Source organism: Sapajus apella, unplaced genomic scaffold (genome assembly GCF_009761245.1).
Source record: "Sapajus apella isolate SASKATOON/1434 unplaced genomic scaffold, GSC_monkey_1.0 scaffold62, whole genome shotgun sequence".
Lineage (NCBI taxonomy): Eukaryota > Metazoa > Chordata > Mammalia > Primates > Cebidae > Sapajus > Sapajus apella.
In genome coordinates this window covers 14,150,462-14,173,815 of record NW_022437002.1, presented here as the reverse complement: position 1 = coordinate 14,173,815, position 23,354 = coordinate 14,150,462, and the positions used below count along the sequence as shown (strand labels likewise).

The window sequence follows — 23,354 nt, the reverse complement described above, 5'->3', positions numbered from 1 at the left end:
GACAGACTGTGGAGTCTTAAACTCTTCTGATGGCATTATACCAGAGGGTACCAATTCTGACTAGAAATGCCCTGACCTGGATTCATCAGCATTTCTTTTTTTTTTTTCTTTTAATATATTTATTTTATTGCACTTTAGGTTCTGGAGTACATGTGCAAAACATGCAGGATTGTTGTATACCTATATACATGGCAATGTGGTTTGCTGCCTCCATTACCCCGTCATCTATATCTGGCATTTCTTCCCCTGTTATCCCTCCCCAACCTCCCTACCCCCTGCTGTCCCTCCCCTATTCCCACCCAACAGACTCCAGTGCGTGGTGCTCCCCTCCCTGTGTCCATGTGTTCTCACTGTTCAGCACTCGCCTATGAGTGAGAAAATGTGGTGTTTGTTTTTCTGTTCTTGTGTCAGTTTGCTGAGAATGATGGTTTCCAGATTCATCCATGTGGCTACAAAGGACATGAACTCATTGTTTTTCATGGCTGCCAAGTCTTCCATGGTGTATATGTGCCCCATTTTCCCTGTCTAGTCTATCATCGATGGGCATTTGGGGGGGGTTGCAGGTCTTTGCTATTGTAAACAGTGCCGCATTGAACATACGTGTGCATGTGTCTTTATAATAGAACGATTTATAATCCTTTGGATATATACCCAGTAATGGGATTGCTGGGTCAAATGGAATTTCTATTTCTAGGTCCTTGAGGAATTGCTACACTGTCTTCCACCATGGTTGAACTAATTTACACTCCCACCTACAGTGTAAAAGTGTTCTTATTTCTCCACATCCTCTCCAGCATCCGTTGTCTCCAGATTTTTTAATGATTGCCATTCTAACTGGCGTGAGATGGTATCTCAATGTGGTTTTGATTTGCATTTCTCTAATGACCAGTGATGATGAGCATTTTTTCATATGTTTATTGGCCTCATAAATATCTTCTTTTGAAAAAAGTGTCTGTTCCTGTCCTTTGCCCACTTTCGAATGGGCTTGTTTTTTTCTTGTAAATCTGTTACAGTGCTTTGTAGATTCTGGATATTAGCCCTTTGTCAGACGGGTAGATTGCAAAAATTTTTTCCCATTCTGTTGGTTGCTGGTTCACTCTGATGATTGTTTCTTTTGCTATACAGAAGCTCTGAAGTTTAATTAGATCCCATTTGTCAATTATGGCTTTTGTTGCCATGCTTTTGGTGTTTAGTCATGAAGTCCTTGCCTATGCCTGTGTCCTGAATGGTTTTGCCTAGGTTTTCCTCTAGGGTTTTTATGGTGTTAGGTCTTATGTTTAAGACTTTAATCCATCTGGAGTTAATGTGTAAGGTGTCAGGAAAGGGTCCAGTTTCTGCTTTCTGCACATAGCCAGCCTTCCCAACACCATTTATTAAACAGGGAATCCTTTCCCCATTGCTTGTTTTTGTACAGTTTGTCAAAGATCAGATGGTTGTAGATGTGTGGCATTGCCTCTGAATCCTCTGTTCTGTTCCGTTGGTCTGTATCTCTGTTTTGGTACCAGTACCATGCTGTTTTGATTACTGTAGCCTTATAGTATACTTTGAACTCAGGTAGCATGATGCCTCCAGCTTTGTTCTTTTTGCTTAGAATTGTGTTGGCTATGTGAGCTCTCTTTTACTTCCATATGAAGTTTAAGGTGGTTTTTTCCAGTTCTGTGAAGAGGGTCACAGGTAGCTTGATGGGGGATAGCGTTGAATCTATAAATTACTTTGGGCACTATGGCCATTTTCACAATATTAATTCTTCCTAACCATGAGCATGGAATGTTTTTCCATCTGTTTGTGTCCTCTGTTATTTCCTTGAGTAGTGGTTTGTAGTTCTCCTTGAAGAGGTCCTTTACATCCTTTGTTAGTTGTATTCCTAGGTATTTTGTTCTCTTTGTAGCAATTGTGAATGACAGTTCATTCTTGATTTGGCTCTCTTTAAGTCTGTTATTGGTGTATTGGAATGCTTGTGATTTCTGCACATAGATTTTGTATCCTGAGACTTTGCTGAAGTTGCTTATCAGTTTCAGGAGATTTTGAGCTGAGACGATGGGGTCTTCTAAATATACAATCATGTTGTCTGCAAATAGAGACAATTTGACTTCCTCCTTTCCTAATTGAATACCGTTTATTTTTTTGTTTTGCCTGATTGCTCTGGCCAGAACTTCCAATACTATATTGAATAGGAGTGGTGAGAGAGGGCATCCTTGTCTAGTGCCAGATTTTAAAGGGAATGCTTCTAGTTTTTGCCCATTCAGTATGATATTGGCTGTGGGTTTGTTGTAAATAGCTTTTATTATTTTGAGATACGTTCCATTGATGCCTAGTTTATTGAGAGTTTTTAGCATAAAGGGCTGTTGAATTTTGTTGAAGGCCTTCTCTGCATCTATTGAGATAATCATGTGTTTTTTGTCTTTTGTTCTGTTAATGTGGTGGATTACGTTTATAGACTTGCGTATGTTGAACCGGCCTTGCATCCCTGGGATGAAGCCTATTTGATCGTGATGGATAAGCTTTTTGATGTGCCGTTGCAATCAGTTTGCCAATATTTTATTGAAGATTTTTGCATCTGTGTTCATCATGGATATTGGCCTGAAGTTTTCTTTTCTTGTTGACTCTCTGCCGAGTTTTGGTATCAGGATGATGTTGGTTTCATAAAATGATTTGGGGAGGATTCCCTCTTTTTGGATTGTTTGGAATAGTTTCAGAAGGAGTGGTACCAGCTCCTCTTTGTATGTCTGGTAGAATTCGGCTGTGAAGCCATCTGGACCTGGGCTTTTTTTGGTTGGTAGGCTATTAATTGCTGCCTCAACTTCAGCCCTTGTTACTGGTCTATTCGGGGTATCACCTTCTTCCTGGTTTAGGCTTGGGAGGGTGCAAGTGTCCAGGAATTTATCCATTTCTTTCAGGTTTACTGGTTTGTGTGCATAGAGTTGTTTGTAGTAATCTCTGATGGTGGTTTGTATTTCTGTGGAATCCGTGGTGATAGTCCCTTTATAGTTTTTTATTGCATCTATTTGATTCTTCTCTGTTTTCTATTTTTTTACTCTGGCTAGTGGTCTGTCTGTTTTGTTGATCTTTTCAAAAAACCAGCTCCTGGATTCATTGATTTTTTTTGAAGGGTTTTTTGTGTTCCGATCTCCTTCGGTTCTGCTTTGATCTTAGTTATTTCTTGTCTTCTGCAAGGTTTTGAGTTTTTTTGATCTTGCTCCTCTAGCTCTTTCAATTTTGATGATAGGGTGTTGATTTTAGATCTTTCCTTGCTTCTCATGTTGGCATTTATTGCTATATATTTTCCTCTAGAGGCTGCTTTAAATGTGTCCCAGAGATTCTGGCATGTTGTGTCTTCGTTCTTGTTGGTTTTGAAGAACATCTTTATTTCTGCCTTCATTTCATTGTTTATCCAGTCAACATTCAAGAGCCAGTTGTTCAGTTTCCATTAAGTTGTGTGGTTCTGAGTTAGTTTCTTAATCCTGAGTTCTAACTTAATGCACTGTGGTCTGAGATACTGTTATGATTTCCATTCCAACCCTAACCCCTCTCTTCTGGCTTGTAGGGTTTCTGCTGAGAGATCCTCTGTGAGTCTGATGGGCTTCCCTTTGTGTGCAACCTGACCTTTCTCTCTGGCTGCCTTTAGCATTTTTTCCTTCATTTCAACCCTGGTGAATCTGATGATTATGTTTCTCGGGGTTGCTCTTCTTCAGGAATATCTTTGTGATGTTGTCTGCATTTCCTGGACTTAAATATTGGCCTGCCTTGCTAGGTTGGGGAAGTTCTCCTGGGTAATATCCTGAAGAGTGTTTTCCAGCTTGGATTCATTCTCTCCATCATATTCAGGTACACCTATCAAACATAGATTAGATCTTTTCACATAATCCCATATTTCTTGGAGGCTTTGTTTATTTCTTTTCACTTTTTTTCTCTAATCTTTCCTTTTTGTTTTATTTCACTGAGTTGATCTTCAGTCTCTGATATTCTTTCTTCTGCTTGGTCGATTTGGCTACTGAAACTTGTGAATACTTCACAAAGTTCTTGTGTGGTGTTTTTCGGCTCCATTAAGTCATTTATATTCTTCTCTAAGCTGTTTATTCTCATCAGCATTTGGTCAAACCTCTTTTCAAGGTTCTTAGTTTCTTCGCATTGGGTTAGAACATGTTCTTTTAGCTCAGAGAAGTTTGTTATTACCCACTTTCTGAAGTGTGTGTCTGTCAATTCATCAGACTCATTTTCCATCCAGCTTTATTCCTTTGCTGGTGATGAGTTGTGATCCCTTGGAGAACGAGAGGCGTTCTGGGTTTGGGTGTTTTCATCCTTTTTGTGCTGGTTTCTTCCCATCTTTGTGGATTTATCTACCTGTGGTCTTTGTAGTTGGTGACTTTCGGATGGGGTCTGAGTGGACGTCCTTTTTGTTGATGATGAAGTTATTTCTTTCTGTTTTTTAGTTTTCCTTCTAACAGTCAGGCCCCTCTGCTGTAGGACGGCTGGAGGTCCACTGTAGACCCTGCTTGCCTGGGGATCACCTGTGGTGGCTGCAGACCAGTAAGGGTTGCTGCCAGTTTCTTCTTCTTTTATTTTTTCCCAGAAGGTTACCCGCCAGATGTCAGCCTGAGCTCTCCTTTATGAAGTGACTCTTTGGATATATGGCGGTTAGGGAGCTGCTTGAGGAGACAGTCTGTCCCTTATAGGAGCTCAAGTGTTGATCTGTGAGCTCCGTTGTTCTGTTCAGAGATGCTGGGCAGGTACGTTTAAGTCTGCTGCAGTGGAACTTATAACCGCCTTTTTTCCCAGGTGTTCTGTCCTGGGAAGGTGGGGCTTCATTTATAAGTTCCTGACATGTTGCTACCTTTTTTTCAGAGCTGTCCTGTCCAGCAAGGAGGTAGCCTAGTCATGGTCTGCCAGCAGAGATGTTGCTGAGCTGCCATGGGCTCTGCCTAGCTGCTGTGTGAACTTCCTTGCTGTTTTGTTTATAGAGGCATAGTTAGAACTGCCTCAGTAATGGCAGACTGTCTTGTTAGTGGTGGACTGCCTCGGTAGTGGTGAATGCCTTTGCCCCAACAATGCTGGACCGACCAGGTCCATCTGCGCTTGCTGCAAAACTCTCAATCCAGAGCGTTTCAGATTGCTGGTCTTTGTGGGGATGGGACCTGCCAAGCCAGATCACCTGGCTCCCTATTTCAGCCCCCCTTTTTTTCAGTTTAGTGGGCAGTTCTGTCTCCCAGGCGTTCCAGGTGCCCCAGGCACCAGTTGAAACGGCCACCCAGATTTGTGTGAGTTTTTGTGTGGAGCAGCTGAAACAACCATGCTTGAAACTTATGGTGCTTTTCAGCCCGGGAATTTCCTGGTCTGTGGGTAGTAATAACTTGTTTGGAAATGCAGTGTTCACTCACCCTCTGCATTGTTCTTGCTGGGAACTGCACTCCAGAGCTGTTGCTATTCAGCCATCTTGGATCGACCTCCTCAGCATTTCTTACAGAGATCTTACCCTTCTTCCTTCACTAGCCTGGCATGGGAACTGTGTTAAATTTTTTCTCCTAAGGTTGCCTTGGAAGAAGCATTTACTCTTCCTATATGATCTAATCCATCTGCCTTAAGTCATTGCATTAAATTATACTGTGCATTGCCTCTATATGTGAACCTCCCTCTCTAAGTTCTGAAGAGCATATCTTTAAAGGTCAAAACAAGACAGGAAAATGAACTTCACAAAGGGGAAAATACTGATTTGCATTACATTTCTCGTCTGTTTACTTATTGATACTATAGTGTAAAGAGCAGTATCAAGTTTGATACTACTAGGTGACATGGCAGTTTGGAAGCTGCCAGACTAGAAGTTAAGAAGACCTGGGTTCAAGTCTTAGGTTCATCATGATGACCTTGCTAAGTTATGTCACCTCTTTGGTTCAGTTGCTTTTACTTGTAAAAGGAGGAGAGAAATAATACCTTTTCTGCCTGTCTCACAGAGCAAATTGCCCAACACATGGTATAATGGGTACAAATCCCCCTGTAATACTGGACAAGGATCGCCCAATTTCAGGAATAAGGCCAGCTCATCATTTTTCCTTACCACTCTTCACCCGTTCACTCTCCAGGATTTACACTGTTGTCAATATTACTTTTATAGGTGTTTCAAATGATTGGTATGCAACACTTGATATGCTAAAAGAAAGCTGTCGAATTGCCAGCAGTGTTAATTGGTCAGATGTAGACCTTTCACAGTTTCAAGGTGAGTGTTGGTTCTTTTTGATATAACCAAATACATATGATCCTGTTTTCTCTTCTGGATTATAACTTTCTTTGTAGTACAGAGAAACATCTTATATAGCATTTCTTTTGAAGTTGGTAGTATGCTTAAAAACATTTTGTAAAATTTAGAGTAATTTTGGCTATTTGTTAAAGCAGAGGGTCACAGGCAAGTTCTGAACGAAATTTGGCTACATTTAAAATAATTGGGCTTTGAATAATTTAAAAAGATAATTCTTTATTGTGTGGGCACATCACTACTATAAAGTAGGGTGAGTGGAAATTTTGAGGGCTGAAGAAAGTTATGTCTTGCTATTTTCCTTGCAATGTTTATTGCAGAACTGTGCTAACATATTTTTAATGCTTTCCTCATAGGTCTGATGGAGAGTATGAGACAGGCAGATCTCAAGAACTGGTCTTTAGATCAGGTTCAGTTTGCTGATCTCTGTTCTTCTCTTAATCAGTTCTTTACACAAACTGGCCTTATTCATTCACAGAGTAATGTTCAGCAAAATGTTTGTCATGGTGCCATGCATCCAACAAAACCTTCCCAACACATTGGAACAGGTATGGTATTAGTTATCTTCTTAATTTTTCTTATTTTCCCATTCATACGAAATTTAGTAACTATCTTAACTTGATTTGATACTAATGGTGACAGTGATCTGTTTACATATTTTTGTTTATAAGAAATGAATGAAAGCAAATAATTTATATATAGGGCATAACTTAGAAAAATTGAGGTAAAGAGACTGTGTTTTGCTGTTGTGATTTATATGATTGCTTTATTATTTACAGTTAACTGTTGTAATCGTTAACCTTTTACTAAGTCATCAAACAAATATATTGAAGTTACTTACATTTTTATACGAACATAGGTATGAAATTAAATTTGTACAGATTTCATGTGTCTTGTGTATTTCCTAAGAATGTTAAAATTCAGCAATTCAAAGTGTTTGAAGAATAGACGTAATGGAAAATAGTCTCACTGATGGTTTACCTTAGACTCAAAGTCTTTCCTATTTATTTTTTTAATCTCACTTTCTTCCTTTATTCTTTACCCTTGTAGCCATGTCTTCTACTCTGATTGCAGTGCCCATGTTTTTCTGTAGGAATTTCATATTCAACTTACTTCTCTCCTCATCTTAATTCCTTGCCTTATTGTCAAATTTACTTCTTTTCTGTATGTTCTATTGATTTTACATTTTATGCCAACAAGCTCTCTCTTCTCTATCCTGAGTGGCTTCCTTTCACCATTATCCTATCTTATTTCACATCTTTTGTCCACCCATGTTGTCAAGCTTATCAGTCTGTGTCTTTCTTTAAATGAAATTTTTCTGTATCCTTTGATGTAGTGGAAATCTTTTATCTTTTCTTCTTCCATGTTGAATAGCTTTTCCCTAAGCCATTTTGAATAGCTTACCCTGCCTGAAACTTTCAGTCATTTGATTTTGGTAACTTATTCATTCAGTAAATTATATCCACACAAGGGCCTTGTTGAGTCCCTGGCTGATTGCCCTCTGTGCCAGACACTAAAATTTAGTTTTTGATAACTTTTTAGCTTCTTTGTCTCTCTCTCCTTTAGTTCTTTTTGGTATTTTTCTGATGTATATTCATTTTTAAGCATCAAGATCTTTGTAATTCAGCAGGTATCCTCATTTACGTGCCCTTCTTCCATTTCATTTTTTAAAATCTTTTCTTGCAGATAGACAGCCTATCTTCTTTGTTTCTCTGATGGGTTCTAAGCCCCTAGTTTGTTCCTTTCAGGATATATCGCTTTCATTTTTCCAACTTGCTTTACGTTCTTAGACCAGGTCAGGTATACCACCTCTCTCTGTTTTTTGCCCCTTTTTTCTCCTTTCTTCTTTTCTTTCTGTATTGATCCAAAATTGTTGCTTCTGCATGCTGTCATGATGTTCACTTCTTTTGCTAACTCCATCTCTAACCATTTCAGTCTGAAAAAGTGCTAAGTGAAATTAAATAGCTTATGTATGTATTACTAGTCTTGCCTGTTTGGGGATAAGTAACTGTTGCTCATAGATTGTTGACTCAGGCAGGACAAGTAGAAGAAGATGGGTGTCAGTCTTAGAGGAAGGCAATCTTGGCTGAGTGTGGTGGCTCATTCCTGTAATCCCAGCACTTTCGGAGGCTGAGGTGGGTGGATCACCTGAGGTCAGGAGTTCGAGGACAGCCTGGCCAACATAAGGGACCCCATCTCTACTAAAAATATAAAAGTTAACTGGGCTTGGTGGCGCGTGCCTGTCCCAGCCACCTGGGTGGCTGAAGCAGGAGAATCGCTGGAACCTGGGAGGTGGAGGCTGCAGCAAGCCAAGATTGTGCCACTGCACTCCAACCTGGGTGACAGAGGGAGGCTTTTTCTCAAAAAAAAAAAAAAAAAAAAAAAAAAAGGCGGCAATCTCAAAAGCCAGCATACGTGTTAGCCAGTAGCTCCCATGTTGGTGAATTTCAGTTTTGTGCCTGTACCTTTTGGTCTTGGAACTTGGTAGTTTTGTTATGGAAAAAGCACTATTCATCTGCTGCTGTCCAGTGTGCCCAGACACTCCTTCTGGATTCTTTCTAGACTGACATCCTGAGTGACTTTCCTAAAGCCCTTTGTTCCTAGACTTCTGTAGTCATCTCTTCTTGATACTTGACCTAGGTTATTTGTTGTGGTGTTCTGTGATTCTGTTAATTTTTTCTGTCATCTCTTTTGTATTGCCAGGGCCCTCCTCCTCTCTAGGGTCCCATGACGCCTTCATGGTTCTCAGTGCTACTCTAGTCACAGCCTTACCAAAGGTAGAAAATGATAGTTTTTCCTCAGTGTTTATTCGACTGTTTCTACTCTCACTCTCCTTTTATATTTTCCTTCTGACTCATGCAAGCCATGTTGGCCTCTGACAACAGTTGTTCTCTCATCAATTATGGTGCCCCAAGTATTCATCACTTCATGCTTGCTGATGTCTGTTCACAAATATTCAGATATTTTTTACATGTCCAACCTGCTTCCTCTTGTTTTAAGTGCCAGTGTCTTTCTGTCATTACTTTTTTCTCTTTCTTACATCCCTATATATCACATCCATTCAGATCTTTCACTTCCCTCATCTCTACACTTCAGTAATTCTTTGCCATATTTTCTTAGCTGTTGATTTTATCCCTTTATTGAACAATAAGGACTTTGTGATCCAGGGAGATAAAATGACTTGCCCAAAGTTATAAAATTCATTTAGGTGTAGGTCTTGAGTTCCAGAATATAGCCTATCCATTTCCTTAAACCTTCCCTATCATTCCCGTCTTCAAGGACTCCCCTTTTGGTGAACACCTCTTTGAGCTTCCTACAGACTCCAGAAATTAGCGGTGTAGTGTGCTAGTGTAGAAGGACGAAGGACAGAAGGATGTTATAGAACACAGTATATGACATCTTTTTCCTAAATCCTTTTACCTGTGGTTATAATTTGTTAATGTCTTCTGGCTATACTATTCTAATTTGATGCTTTGCTTAAAGGTCATTAAATACAGGCAGGGATGCAGTCATTGAGCACACACTTATTTATACCGTTTCTTTGTCTAGTTGTGTATTGGGCACTGAGAATAAAGATATGACTCCTATAATAGCTTTTGTCTCAAAGAGTTCACAGCCTAATGGTTGAGACAGGTCCAACAAGAAATATAGTATGTCAAGGGCTCCATTTGTCCATAGGGTATAAGTGCTGTAAGAATTCAGAGAAAGGGGTACATACTTCTCTTGGAAAGGTGGAAAATTATCATAGAAGATAATACATTTAAGCTGGACTTTGTAGGTTAAGTGGGATTTTGCAAGACAGATCAGATCATGTCATGTCTGTTTTCTGCCCAAAATCCTCCATCTTTCTCAGTAAAGACCAGTGTTCTTACTATGGCCCAAATGGCCTGTATGATCTGATCCCACATTATTTTTGATATTGTCTCCTGCTTTCTACCCCCAACCCCTGTGCTCCAGCACTACTGGTTTTCCTGCTGTTCTTTGAACACGCTAGGTAGCACACTTGACCTGACCAGGGCCTTTGTACTTGCTGGTTGGTACTTGCTGTTTCCTTTTGTCCAGAGTGGTCTTCCCTCAGATAGACACATGACTCATTTCCTCATCTTGTTCCATTTTTTTTCCTCAAAAAACACCTGCTCGGGGGATGCCTTCCCTGGTCATCTTATTTAAATGGCACTACCAAGCATTGTTTGTTCTCTCTGTCTGCTTTTGTTCCATAGCATGTTACATACTATTTAATTTACTTTGTTTTCACCTACCCAACACCCCCAAGAATACACTCCAAAAAAGCAGAGTTGTGTTTTTCATTGCTATATCCATAGTGCCTTGAGCAGTGCCTGATATATAAATACTTCTTGAATGAAAAGAGCCTGTTTTTGATAAATTATGTGATTAGATTTTTAATTCTCAGAACTAGATTCTAAATGTATGGAATCTCAAAAATCTTTGGAAACTGCATTGGAAGTTAATTTCTTACATAGGAAATTCAGGCATACACTCATTCAGACTCTATATTGAGAATATGGGAAAAATGAGAAGTAATGGGAATTTCTATACAAAAGTAAAAATGTTAGGAATATGATGGAATTTCAGAAAGCTGAGACTGTTTAGCGTAGACCTTTGTTTAGTGTCATAATGCTATAATTCTTACACCCCCTGCCTTTAAGGTAAGAATTACAAAGCCATAAAAAGAGAAGTGATGAAAGACTAATTCCCAGTAAAAATCAGTTTTCCATTTTGATTATGGCATGAACTCAAAAGATGTGTAGAATGAGAGCTATGATTTTGAAGGACAGAGACAGGGAGTTTGTAGGTGTGTGACTGACCGTATTAGTCTGAGTGGTGTGGCCCCTCCAACTTGGTGCAGTCTTTAGAAAGTACAGTAGCCGTGCATATAAAGACCAATCTGCATTTGGGGACAGGATTCCACCCCACATCACTCAGACCAGTATTAGAGCTGTAGTTTAATATGACTTTTCTCCTCTTTCTTTCTTCCTAAATCATCAGTATAGTCAATCAGAGAGCTCAGTTCTGACTATAAACTTCAGTGATAAAAGGCATGTTATCATGGGAGGCAGGGACAGGGAGTTAGAAGTCTTGGATTCTGTTCCTGGTTCTGTCTCATTTCCTCTCTTTTCCTGTTTCTCTGTCTACATGGACAGAGGTAAGATTGGATTAGATCATCTCTTGAGCCTGGATAGTCTGGCTTTCCACTGGAGGGTAAAAACCTGTGAGCAGCCAAATACAGAATGCCTTACCTTAATAGAAGTGGAAGATTTTTTTCTGCTCTTTTTCATTTCCTCTGAGAAAATTATTACTGTTTTTTAGTTTCATTACAACATTACAAGAATTCAAGTGTAATTTGTATGAAATACTAGATAACCTTAGGGAAGTAGCCTTTCCAAAATTCCAGATGTTCCTTATAATGTGAACAACTTTTATAATCATTCCCCATGAGTTATTGGGGGAGGGGTCATGTTTGTTCTCTATTTTGCATTATGATGTAACATAGTTGACATTTAGGAGGTGTTAACGCTTGATGTCTCTTGTCAATGAAAATACATTAACTTAACAACTAAATAAAATTTGAATGAGATCCATGTTTCCCATCCTCACACTCCAGAATAATTCTTTCCTCTTCTCCCTCTCCCTCCCCCTCCCCCTTCCCCTCCTCATCCTCCTCCCCCTCCTCCTTTCTCCCCCCTCCCCCATCCCTCCCTCTTTCCTCCCTCTTCCTCTTCCTCTTCTCTGACAGGGTCTCACTCTTTGATCAAGGCTGGAGTGTAGTAGTGCGATCTCGGCCCACTGCAGCCTCCATCTCCCAGGTTCCAGTGATTTCTCCTGCCACAGTCTTTCCAGTAGCTGGGACTACAGGCATGTGCCACCATGCTTGGCTAATTTTCTGTATTTTTAGTAGAGACAAGTTTCACCATGTTGGCCAGTCTCGTCTCAAACTCCTGACCTCAGTGATCTTCCTGCCTCTGCCTCTCAAAGTGCTGGGATTATAGGCATGAGCCACTGTGCCCTGACCAGAATAATACATTTTTAATCACCATTGCTTCATGTAGCTCTTAACATGTGCAGATCTTTATTGTTACTTTGCGCTTCCCAGGCACTTGTTAATTAACAAGGGCACACATGGTTAGGCCTGCTTTGATGGTGAGAACATCAGGGAAATAAAAGAAATAGATGGTGGTGTAGAAAGAGTCCTTGAGTGGCTGGGTGTGGCGGCTCACGCCTGTAATCCCAGCACTTTGGAAGGCCAAGGCAGGTGGATTTCTTCAGGTCAGAAGTTCAAGATGAGCCTGACCAACATAGTGAAACCCATCTCTACTAAAAATACAAAAATTAGCCAGGCGCAGTAGTGCACGCCTGGAATCCCAGCTACTTGGAAGGCTAAGGCAGGAAAATCACTTGAACCCGGGAGGCAGAGGTTGCAGTGAGCCAAGGTCTTGCCACTGCACCCTAGCCTGGGTGACAGAGTGAGACCCTGTCTCAAAAAAAAAAAAAAAAAAAAAAAAAAAGTCCATGAGTTAGGAGATCTGGATTCTAGTCCTAGCACTATCAAACTAATGAGTCTTCAGGCAAGTCAGGTTAGCCTTTCTGAGTTTCAGTTGCTTCATCTGTAAAATGGGTATAACAATCCTGGGGCTTAGTGGGAGGGTCAGATGAAGTAACGGATATAAAAATAGTTTTGAGTTGTAATGAGGTATGTGACAGCAACAACAATAGACATAATTTACCTACCAGCTTACAGCTAGTGGCAGCGCCAACATTAGTTCCAGTGTGCTCATACCCAGCCTGGCACCTGTTCAAAAGGCCAGCACTGAGATGGGTGTGGTGGCTCATGCCTGTAATCTCAGCACTTTAGGAGGCCGAGGTGGGCAGATCATCAGTGGTCAGGAGTTCAAGACCAACCTGACCAACATGGAGAAATGCCATCTCTATTAAAAGTACAAAATCAGCCAGGCATGGTGGCACATGCCTGTAATCCCAGCTACTTGGCAGACTGAGGCAGGAAAATTGCTTGAACCTGGGAGGCAGAGGTTATGGTGAGCTGAGATTGCGCCATTGCACTCCAGCCTGGGCAAGAAGAGTGAAACTCCATCTCTTTTTTTTTTCAAGACGGGGTTTCACCATGTTGGTCAGGCTGGTCTTGAACTCCCGACCTCAGGTGATCCGCCCTCCTTGGCCTCCAAAGTGCTTGGATTACAGGCGTGAGCCACCACGCCCGGCCCTGAAACTCCATCTCAAAAAAAAAAAAAAAAAAAAAAAAGGCCAGCACCTGTTCAGATTTTAGTGCTCCATTTGTTTTATTTGTGGTAACATGCTTTCCCTCTTTTTGCTTTTAATCTGATTAGGAAATTTGTACATAGATTCTAGGCAAAATCTCCCTCCTTCAGTGATGCCACCCCCTGGTTATCCTCATATCCCACAGGCACTCAGCACTCCAGGAACAACGATGGCAGGTAATGTGTGTGTGTGTGTATGCACGAGTGTTGATTAGTACCCAGAGTTTAATGTTGAGAAGCATTAGCTGTTCCAATGGTGAATGAGGCTGCCTCAAGGAGTGAACTCCCTGTTAAGAGGGGCTAGAGGATAGTGTCTGGACAACCACTTGGCACTAGGGCTACTGAAGGGATTCAATCATCAGTTGGTGTTTAGACTGTAGGACCTGAAGTCATTTTTAGCCCAAGATGCAATTATTCTACTTATTCTAGTTATTTATTGTCTTGCCTCTCTAAGAAGTTCTGGGGTCATAGTTGAGGGTGTTTGACAGGACTTTAGCAAGCTTTAGGAAGCTGCTTTAGTAGCTCCTGTAGATTCTGCTTCATTCATTTCTATGGAGTTTACCCAGCTGTAGTTTCCAGGGAAGTATCTTATAGAGAAGGTAAGTTTTAGGAGTTACTGGTTCATAAACTTTTTCCCACCAGGTTCTTGAATGCAGGATATGTTTCATTTAGCCAGAGGAATAGGGCACATTGTTAGAGCTGGAAACTGTCTTAAGGATCACCTAGATGAGGAAATGGAGGCTCTGAAGGAGAGATGCCTTGCCCAGGCCACCCAGTTTAGTGAGTGGCCAAACCAAGACTCAAGCCCCAATGTTTGTATTATGGTTTTCTCACATACCACACAATCCTTTACTTAGACTATTTGAGGAAAAGACAAAAGGTAATGTGGTTGGGGGTGGATTTTAAACCTTGAAGAACTATGTGGCAGCAGCAAGGAAGGAGTTGGGACCAAGTGATATGTCCTTTGCTGAAGGGGAAAAGAATATTACCTGTTGTGAGTGCTTACCAGTAATTTGTAAGTGACACCATAAGGTGAATAAGACTCTGGAGCCAGATTGCTTGTGTTCGAATCATCATGCTTTGCTACTTAATGGCTGTGTGATGTTAGACAAGCTACCTAACTCTCCTACCTCAGCTTACCTGTTTGTAAAGGGGCTAATAACACTACCTAACTCCTTGAGTTGTTAGGTTTAAATGAGAATCATGTAAGTTAGTGCCTGACCCACAGTAAGGGACTTATAAGTTTTTATTAAATAAATTTTTTAAATGGAGGCATTTTGCCTATACTGTGATATACTAAAAACCTTAGCATTAAATAATTGTACAAGAAAATATTTCAGGGCTTATGAGAAAAATGAGTAGCAGACTACTTGGAATTTTGTAATGAAAGTACTAGAAAAATAACCCAGTAAAACTTGCACAACAGTTAAAAGGATTTGTATAATTTGTAATGAAAGAAATCTACAAGTTAAAATTCAAAAGAGCAGTTGGTTTAGAAGGGGGTCTGTCAAGATATGGTTGAGACACAGGCCCAGTGCACTGAAATTGGGGAGCACAAACAGCACGTGGCCAAACCAGTACAAGAAGAGCATGGTAAGGTGGGCATTTTGTACTCAGCTGTGGTTCCTTCTAGTTTCTGTGTTCCCTTGTTGATGCCCTCTGTGTTCACTTGATGTTACTTGGTGACACAGAAATTAGCTTGTTGGGGAAAATTCATTGTGACCCAGTGTGACATCATTGGTGCACTGCCATCATTCTCATTCTGTTTACCATTCTCATGGGAGCCAATTCATGTTACTGAAACAACATACTGGAGCAAAACAGACTATAAGAGCACTTTTCTTGTGTCTTCTTACTACAGCCTGGTATAATGGAAGGAGTGTGGGTCAAGTGAACTGACCTCAGATTCTGTCTTTGTCCCCTACTGCTTGTGTAACTTTGGGTAATTTACTCATCTTCTTAAACCCTATCCCCTTACCTATAAAATGAGGATCATAAGAGCTACTTTGTTGAAGGCTTATGGTTGGATTAGTGAGATAATGTGTACCTGGCATATAGGAAGTACACGGTAGGGGTTAGTTTATTTCTTACTTTCTTCTCTACCCAAGGCACTGCTAATACTACCTCTTTCCTTCCAGGCCATCACAGAGCCATGAACCAGCAGCACATGATGCCTTCCCAAGCCTTCCAGATGCGGCGCTCCCTGCCTCCAGATGACATCCAGGATGACTTTGATTGGGATTCAATTGTGTAGGGCTTGTATCTGCAAGACACCAGACCCCTAACGTTACCTTTCTGCGCAGTGAAGGGAAAGGTTTAAAAGAATCCAGTTGAGAAAACAAACTTGCTAATCACTTTACCAATGTTATCAAAATTACTTTTGAAGACAATCAGAATTTTAGCTGGATAACGTACTGCTTTTATCTGACCCAAACAAGTACTACATGTTTGTCTCCCTGCCAGCTGCCCTATGTAGCTCCTAACTGTTGTGTGATTTGGACGGCTTTTTGCGTATTGATGTCAGTTCGATGTTAACCACAAGTGCCAGACTGATTTTTCAGACGGAGCCTATTTTGCTGCAAGCAGTTTATATAAAGATACATACATGTAAATATATGTACAAAAATTACTGAAAGGCTTCAGTTTTTTCTAATTGGATTATTATGTCGTGAAAGGAAAGTTATTGTCAGTTTTTATTCCTTGTTAGGCTATTTTCTGCAGGATGCTTTTAACTGATAAAGGAAACTGAAAGGAAATAGATTTTTTTCAAAGCCCGGTTCCCTTTATTTAATCTTTTTCAGAAATGTGGGTAATGAGTTCTACCTAATAAGGAACCCAGAATTTGACACTCCAACAATCTAAAGGGGCATATTGCTCCTGAGCAACATGAAGAACTGACCAAATTGGTTTTGCTGCTTGGGGGATTTTAGAGTATGTATCGTACCTTGTCATTGTCTGCTTTTCTAAATCTGCGTTACAACAGCTCTAACATTTGTTGATCAGGAAGAAGTTGGACATTGCTTGGCTCTTTAAACAAATCAGTGCTTCCATGTTCACCTAAGTATTTATTATTCAAAAGTGTTATTTTAATATTTATTGCTATCTTCTGTGAATGCTCAGTTCCTGTTGGGTTCATTAAGGAGAAATGTATCTGAAAGCACAGAATTAATTTTTTTTCTCTTTTGAGATGGAGTCTCGCTTTGTCACCCAGGCTGGAGTGCAGTGATGTGATCTCGACTCACTGCAACCTCTGTCTCCCAGGTTCAAGCAATTCTCCTGCCTCAGCCTCCCAAGTAGCTGGGACTACAGGTGTGCGCCACCACGCCTGCCTAATTTTTTGTATTTTAGTAGAGACGGGGTTTCACCATGTTGTCTAGGCTCGCTGTGAACTCCTAAGCTCAGGCAGTCTGCCCGCCTCAGCCTCCCACAGAGTTGGGATTACAGGTGTGAGCCACCATGCCTGGCCCAGAATTACTTTTCTTGATAATAATTTACAGATAAGACACTCAGAGGGGCATTGTGTCATTCTCTGTCATCACTCCTTTTGGCATGTGAATACATTTCTCTGTCTTAGCATCCCTGCTGATTCAGACTTATTAGTTAAATCAGCTTTTTCTGGGATTTGAATCAGATTCCATTTGGGCAACAACAGCAGGGCAGTGTCTCTAAAGCAAGTTTCCCCACTCATCTTTTTCATCTACGTTGTCTTGAAAGGAGGGTAGAGCCACTTACAGTTTTATTTACTTCAGTGTTCAGCCTAGATATGTGGCCTGCTGTTTCTGTTGTCCTGTATGTCTGTGTATGCATGACATTTGGTCCTTTTCTTTGAAACGCAGCCCACCTCTTACGGGTTTTTTAGTGGCGTTGTTTTGTTTCATACCATATCACAGTTTGCGTGGACTGATTATCTTAGTTCTATGATAAAGCTAGAAGAAATGAGGGCTTTTTTAATGAATAGATTTTGAATTCTTTAGACCAAAAAAAAAAAAAAAAGTGTCAATTCTAATGGGGAAATATATTTCATCAAGTCAAGGAGTAATAACTGCTTACTGGTTACTTTTTAGCATCTCTGGTCTCTATCAGTCATGCAAAATCACTTTAATTAGCCTTAGTGATTCTATGGTTGAGTAATCTCTTCTTGAACTAAACAAACATCTTTTGTTTCTGTGTTTGTGCTGAGAGAGAGAGAGAGTGAGAGTGTGTGCGCGCGCGTGTGTGTGTTTTTAATGGAGTGTTGCCTTGAATGAATCACTGGGAAGCCAGCCATGGTAAGGGCTGGTGAGGTTGGGGAAAAGGGAAAAGCTTTATGTTTCTCTGTTGTTTGGACCCTACTTGGCATGAAAAAGGAAGCTCAGTTCCAGCCCCTTGGATCAACGAAAATCAGAGGATTCTGGAAAGGCAGCCAAGTTGCCCCTCTTAGAAGGATCAGAGGCAAGATGAGATGTTAGCCTGCAGAGTAAACGCTTGAAAAAAAGGGGTGATTTTCAATGGTTTGCTTAAGTCACTGTTTTCTAGACACCAAAATAGCTGTTTTGAAACTGTTTTAATGGCTTGGGTAGCAATGTGCACTTTAAACAATTTGGATATTGGAATGCAGTTTCATACTGAGTGATTTGAAGTAGAACCACTGATGATGATTTTATGAATTGTGTGAAGCGAATTTCCCATTTGGCAATCATTTACTGATTTGCAGTGATAAATATTTTTATGAGAATTTAAACTTACCAAGAATGGCCATGGAGGCAAAGCCTTCACCCAGACCCGTCCCACTTTCCTGTGATCCAGGTGATCCAGGAGCCCAGGACAGTTATTTTCTGTGGGCCCTGGCCAGCCGGTTACCTGGTGAGGTGCAGAGAGTCCCTCTAGTGGCCATTTCGCATGGTAGTTGCTAATGCAGAACAAGTTCTGTCTTGGGCTTAAATTGACTGAAGATTTTAGGGGGAAAGAATAATAAATGCATGTAAAGAAATGGGGGCACTCTGTCCAGGAGAATAATCCGACTGGCATTTGTGGCAGTTTTTGAAATGTAAATGTATTCATGTGTGTTCTTGTAAATACATGTCTCTCAGATGTCCTTTGAAGTGGGAGGGAATCAATCCGGGGATAATTTCAAATGGAATAGAGTATTTTGATATTGTTCATTCAGAGGGTGATGTGTATATATCTATATTGTATATATGTGATGAAAATGCATTGGCTTTTTGTGCAGATACAACCTGCTCTCTGTACTGCTGTTGGACAGTGTTTTAATGTTTCTACAGTTTTGCTATTGCACGATTTCATATTTTGCCTCTGATGAACGGCAACCATTCTTTGTAACTGTTTAGTGCTGTAAAGAAATATTCCAAGTGTCATTAGGATTGTTGCTGCCAGAACTGATATGCATGAATGGCACTTAAAATAAATATATTATGTTAACTCTATTTACAACACTGATTGGTCCCTGTCGTTTGCTGTAATTGAGGAAGTGAGCATGGAGCTAGTCCAGGTGCAGAAGTCCCACAGCCAGGACGCCAGAGCCTTGGGGTCACTGAGATTGTGTCCCTTGCATTACTACCCGAGAACAGTAATTGCTGCCATTTAGTGAGCATCTCATTAGCTCCAACTTGGGGAAGTCCCCGAATTTCCCTGGGCCTTATTTGCAGTGCCGGTACAATGAGGATAGTATCTGCCTCCTAGAGTTGTAGTGAGATTTACATAATTTAGTACATTTAAATATTTCGAACAGCACATGGGACATAAAGCATACTGGTACTCAGTATGTGCCAGGTGCTGTGTGCTAAGGAGATATTGTGGTCCTCCTTTTACGACATGGGAACAGCTCAGAGAGGTATAGTGACTTGTCTAGATTCTTTAGTTGTCAGGTGATAGAGCAGAGATGTGAATCTAGGTCATTTGATTCCAGGCATCATGTTCTTTTACACAATCCTCTCTTACTTCCTGAGGGAATTCCCCTCTCCCTACACCCTACCCTTGCCCCCAGTCTTATCCCTAGCACTGGCTTTCCAGAGCTATTTCCAAAAAGTGAAAGTGGGGCCTAACATTTGCTGAGCACATACTCTGTGTCAAGCCCTCTCCTGAGAAATCCAGAGATGAGGAAGCCGCAGTTCTGCCCTTTAGGGGGTACAGGCTTGCCCAGGATAGGTAACAAATGCCAGCCCAGGGAGTCTAAAAGGTATGCTCTGGTAAGGCAAGGTTCTGGTGGTGAGTAGTTAGGTCATCCTGAGGATTGGGGCAGTGGTTTAGGAAAGGCTTCAGGTATGGCCTACTAAGTTGAGTCTTCAAAGGATGCCGGACAGCTGGGAGGAGGTATTGCCATGTATACCATTACTTTGAGCAAGGCATGGGAGCTACCCTAGCATAGGGGTGGTGGGTTGAGGTGGGAGAAGTGCCAGGCTGCTGGTCAAGTGCTGAGCATAGCAATTCTGTGAGAAATGCTGTCCCAACTTCACCGATGTGGCACGGACCCAGAGAGGCTAAGCAATGGGTAGACCCGTCATGTGGCTGGAAATGAGATTATCCTGGAGTCCCTCGCACTCTAGAAGGGGGACCTTCCCACCAATCCTATGATCTACCCAAAGCCTCAGACTGCTTCCAACGTGACCCACACAACACTACCAGAAACATCTATGTCAGCTTTACAGATATGGAAACAAGGCCCAGAAAAGTTAAACCTGTCTAAATTCTCACAGCTAGAGGAGCTGAAATAATTCAGTCCAGGCCTAATTCCAGAGTTCATTTCCTTTTACCTCAATACCTTCTAAAGAAAGGAAGCTTTTCAAAACAAAGGATAGTGACTGTCCATGTGTGTGTCCACATGTGTTCCTTGGAGGGAAGGTGGTGCTTCACTCCCATCACAGGTAAGCATTTGTCATTTGGAGTGCCTCTGAAGGACTGAAGTAAGTGCAGCATTAAATGTGGTCACCTTATGATATGAGATGCAGCTGAAGTATACTTCTGCTGATCAAATGAAAAATAAGGTGATTAAGATGTATGTTTAATTCTCAAGGTTTTGACATATTATAGTGTGCAAAGGGCTGCTGTTTATAGATGTGACCCTTATCAGCTGGGTAAAGCAGTCCTAGAAAAACCATATTAGCATCAGTTTGCATTCATTGAAGGCCTGATCGCTTCTTGGCCTTTTGGCTAAGATCAAATGCATTGAAGGTCTGAGTGCATATAAATGCCCTAGAATTACAGCACTATCCTAAAAGCTTCAAGCTAGAAGGGGCCTTATAAAGCAACTAACAGCCCCTACGTTTTGTTGTTGGAGAACATTGAGACCCAGAGAGGGAAGGGCCTGCTCATATTTCACACAGCTAGTTAGGGAAAATGTGGGGGAAGGGAATGAAGAAAGTCATTTGCCTGGCAGCGATTTAAGATTCCTACACACGTTGTCTTATTTGATCTACACAATAGCCTGATGATGTAGTACTGCTATTGCCCTCATTTTACAGAAGAGGAAACAGCTTTGGAGAGGTGAGACACAACGGAGTTGTATCATGAATGCATTGAATCAGAGCAGGTACATTCAGTTGTACGCACTTGGCCAAAGAGAGAAGGAATGGAAATTTTAATGTGATAGTGGAGTATCCACCTGTGATGGACATGTGCCGCTGAGTATGAAATGGAAGACTCACATCTGAGTCTGTAACTGGTATTTGCTTCCATGTACCTTCTGCATGAGCATCTAATTACTGAGTACAATTCCAGTGGATAAAGATAGACGTGTTTGGTGCAGCAGTGCCCTTGGATTCAAGCCACCTGCTTCCTCCGATGCTCCAAGACAGACTTCAACCAAGAACTAGAAAAACCGGTCAGGCTGGACTTACTGAGACATGTTTATCCACAAAAGTGCTGCCTTCCCAAAGGATTTTCAAGAGTGATTTTTGATCTTGCCTCCTGGTACTCCTCCCTTAATATATGTGACTAGTCAACACGTGCAAAGCGGAGACTTGGTAATTGACTGTGTCAGAACCAGAATTCAATCCCAGGTCAGGGCTTCAGCTCCCAGCTCTCCTGCAGTGCCCTCTAAGCAGTACTGACCGCAGAAGTACGGAATTGGACAGCTACTCATTATTAAGTTCCTGTTACTTAGTATCACTTATCCTAAGCACCTGATGTGGATTATCATATTTACTCTTTGAAATAACTGTATGGTAGATAGTTATCATCAACTTCATCTTGCAGAGCCACAGAAATGAAGTCCCTTGCCCAGGGTCAGCCAGCTTGTAAGTGGTAGAGGTAATAATAGTAATAGCAACAGTAAGCTGACTGCACCATTCACCACCATACTGTGCTGGCTCAGGCCCCGTTCCCTTTAGCGACCAGGCAGAGTGAGGGCCTTAGAACAAAGCCAAAGCCGCTTTGCAGTGAGGCTGCAGTGAGTGCCTGTGGCCACCAGGGGGCGGGGCTGCCAGCTGTGCACCTTTCCTCTTTTAGATTTCCTTTACTCTTGGGGCTATGCTCCCTTTCTCTGCAGCCACCCCCCCCCCCGCCGCGCCAAAGAAAGGTAGGGATTCCACTAGGCAGTCCTTAGAATCTGTGGTCCTCCTATCCTGTGTCAGAGCTTGCTGGAGGGAGCCAAAGAGACTTTAGTTCTCAGCCACATGCTGCTGGGGCTCACTCTAGAGCTGCCTCTTAAGCCAGCTGCCCTGTCCCAGCCTCCTGGTGCCTACGGCTCCCCTGCTTCAGGGCTTAGGTGGGAGAAGGTGCCCACTGTCAACCCCACACTCTGAGGCTCCTCAGGCTCTTCTGGGGCCAGCTAATGCTGGGGGCTGGCATGGTTTCTGCAAGCATGGAGAGGGCTGTGGTCCAGCCAGCCACGTACTCTGCCATTGGGCAGCTACACTTCCCCTCCCCAGCCCTGCCTCTGAGCCTGAGCAGGCTTTGTCTCCACGCATACACCAACTCCTGTGGCTGTCACAAACACGATGGTTATTGCCACATTTGCCAGGTCCTTGCCTGGCACTTGACAGTCATTATCTGAGTGAGCATACCCAGGTGTCTTGTGAGGTTGGTGTCATTACCTTTTATGGCTGGACATTGCCTACTCAGGTGAAGTGATTTGCCCAAGGTCAAAGCCAGTGAGCAAGGCTGGCAAGAGGATGGGAACCCAGATCTGCCCTAGGCATGCCTGCTCTTCCTGTGGGCACACTGTCTCTTCTGAAGCACTCCAAAGCTGGCCTGAGCACCCTCTGGTCACCCTACCCCAGAGGCAAGCCTGAGATGGCCTCATGGTGGATGGATGGCACACTCTCAGCCCACATCCCCCAAAGGTCAGAAAGGCAACTTCCTGTCCCAGACAATGGCATTAAAGACGTCCAAGGACACTTCCCAACCTTGCCATGCCTGAGTGATGTTCATAGGCAGAGGCCTTCCTGGAACAGTCCTCTGGTTCCGTGTGACTGTGTGTGACCATATGTGAGCAAGGCCTTGTGTGTGTGCTTGTGTGAGTATGTGTCTGTGGCTGAGCATGTGATCTGTTGTAGCCTGTGTAATACTGACTGGGACTTTTTGTATCTATGTGCTCATAAAGAAGACAGGAAACAGGTAGATGGCTCCTTTCAAATTTGATGACTTGATAGCCACTATCTCCTCCCCCTAGCATATGGAACCTTGCGGGAGGAGGGAGACACTTGCCTGGGGTAGAGCTGGGTTCACAGGCACTGTCAGGGTTAAGCCTGCGGGTCTGATACAAATGAATTCTTCCATTTTCTCATCACATCCATGATTTGTCCTTGTGGCTTACTCCTCCCTCCTCTATCCCTTTGAGCTGGATCCCAGATCTGTATCCGCTCCTGACCCCAGACAGCCCC

At 42.0% G+C, this 23,354-nt stretch overlaps 1 protein-coding gene across 7 annotated transcripts in view; it reads left to right on the top strand.

The window, feature by feature from the left end:
* The window catches only part of FOXJ3 (forkhead box J3), a 176,230-nt gene extending 157,262 nt beyond the window's left edge, over positions 1-18,968 (top strand). For all 7 annotated transcript variants that reach the window (XM_032247160.1, XM_032247161.1, XM_032247154.1 and 4 more), the window contains 4 exons: positions 6,107-6,208; positions 6,601-6,792; positions 13,606-13,713; positions 15,675-18,968. In XM_032247160.1, coding sequence (XP_032103051.1) covers positions 6,107-6,208; positions 6,601-6,792; positions 13,606-13,713; positions 15,675-15,790 — 518 coding nt within the window. In that variant the 3' untranslated portion in view covers positions 15,791-18,968. The remainder of the gene's footprint in view (positions 1-6,106; positions 6,209-6,600; positions 6,793-13,605; positions 13,714-15,674) is intronic.
* The last annotated feature ends 4,386 nt before the right edge of the window (positions 18,969-23,354 follow it).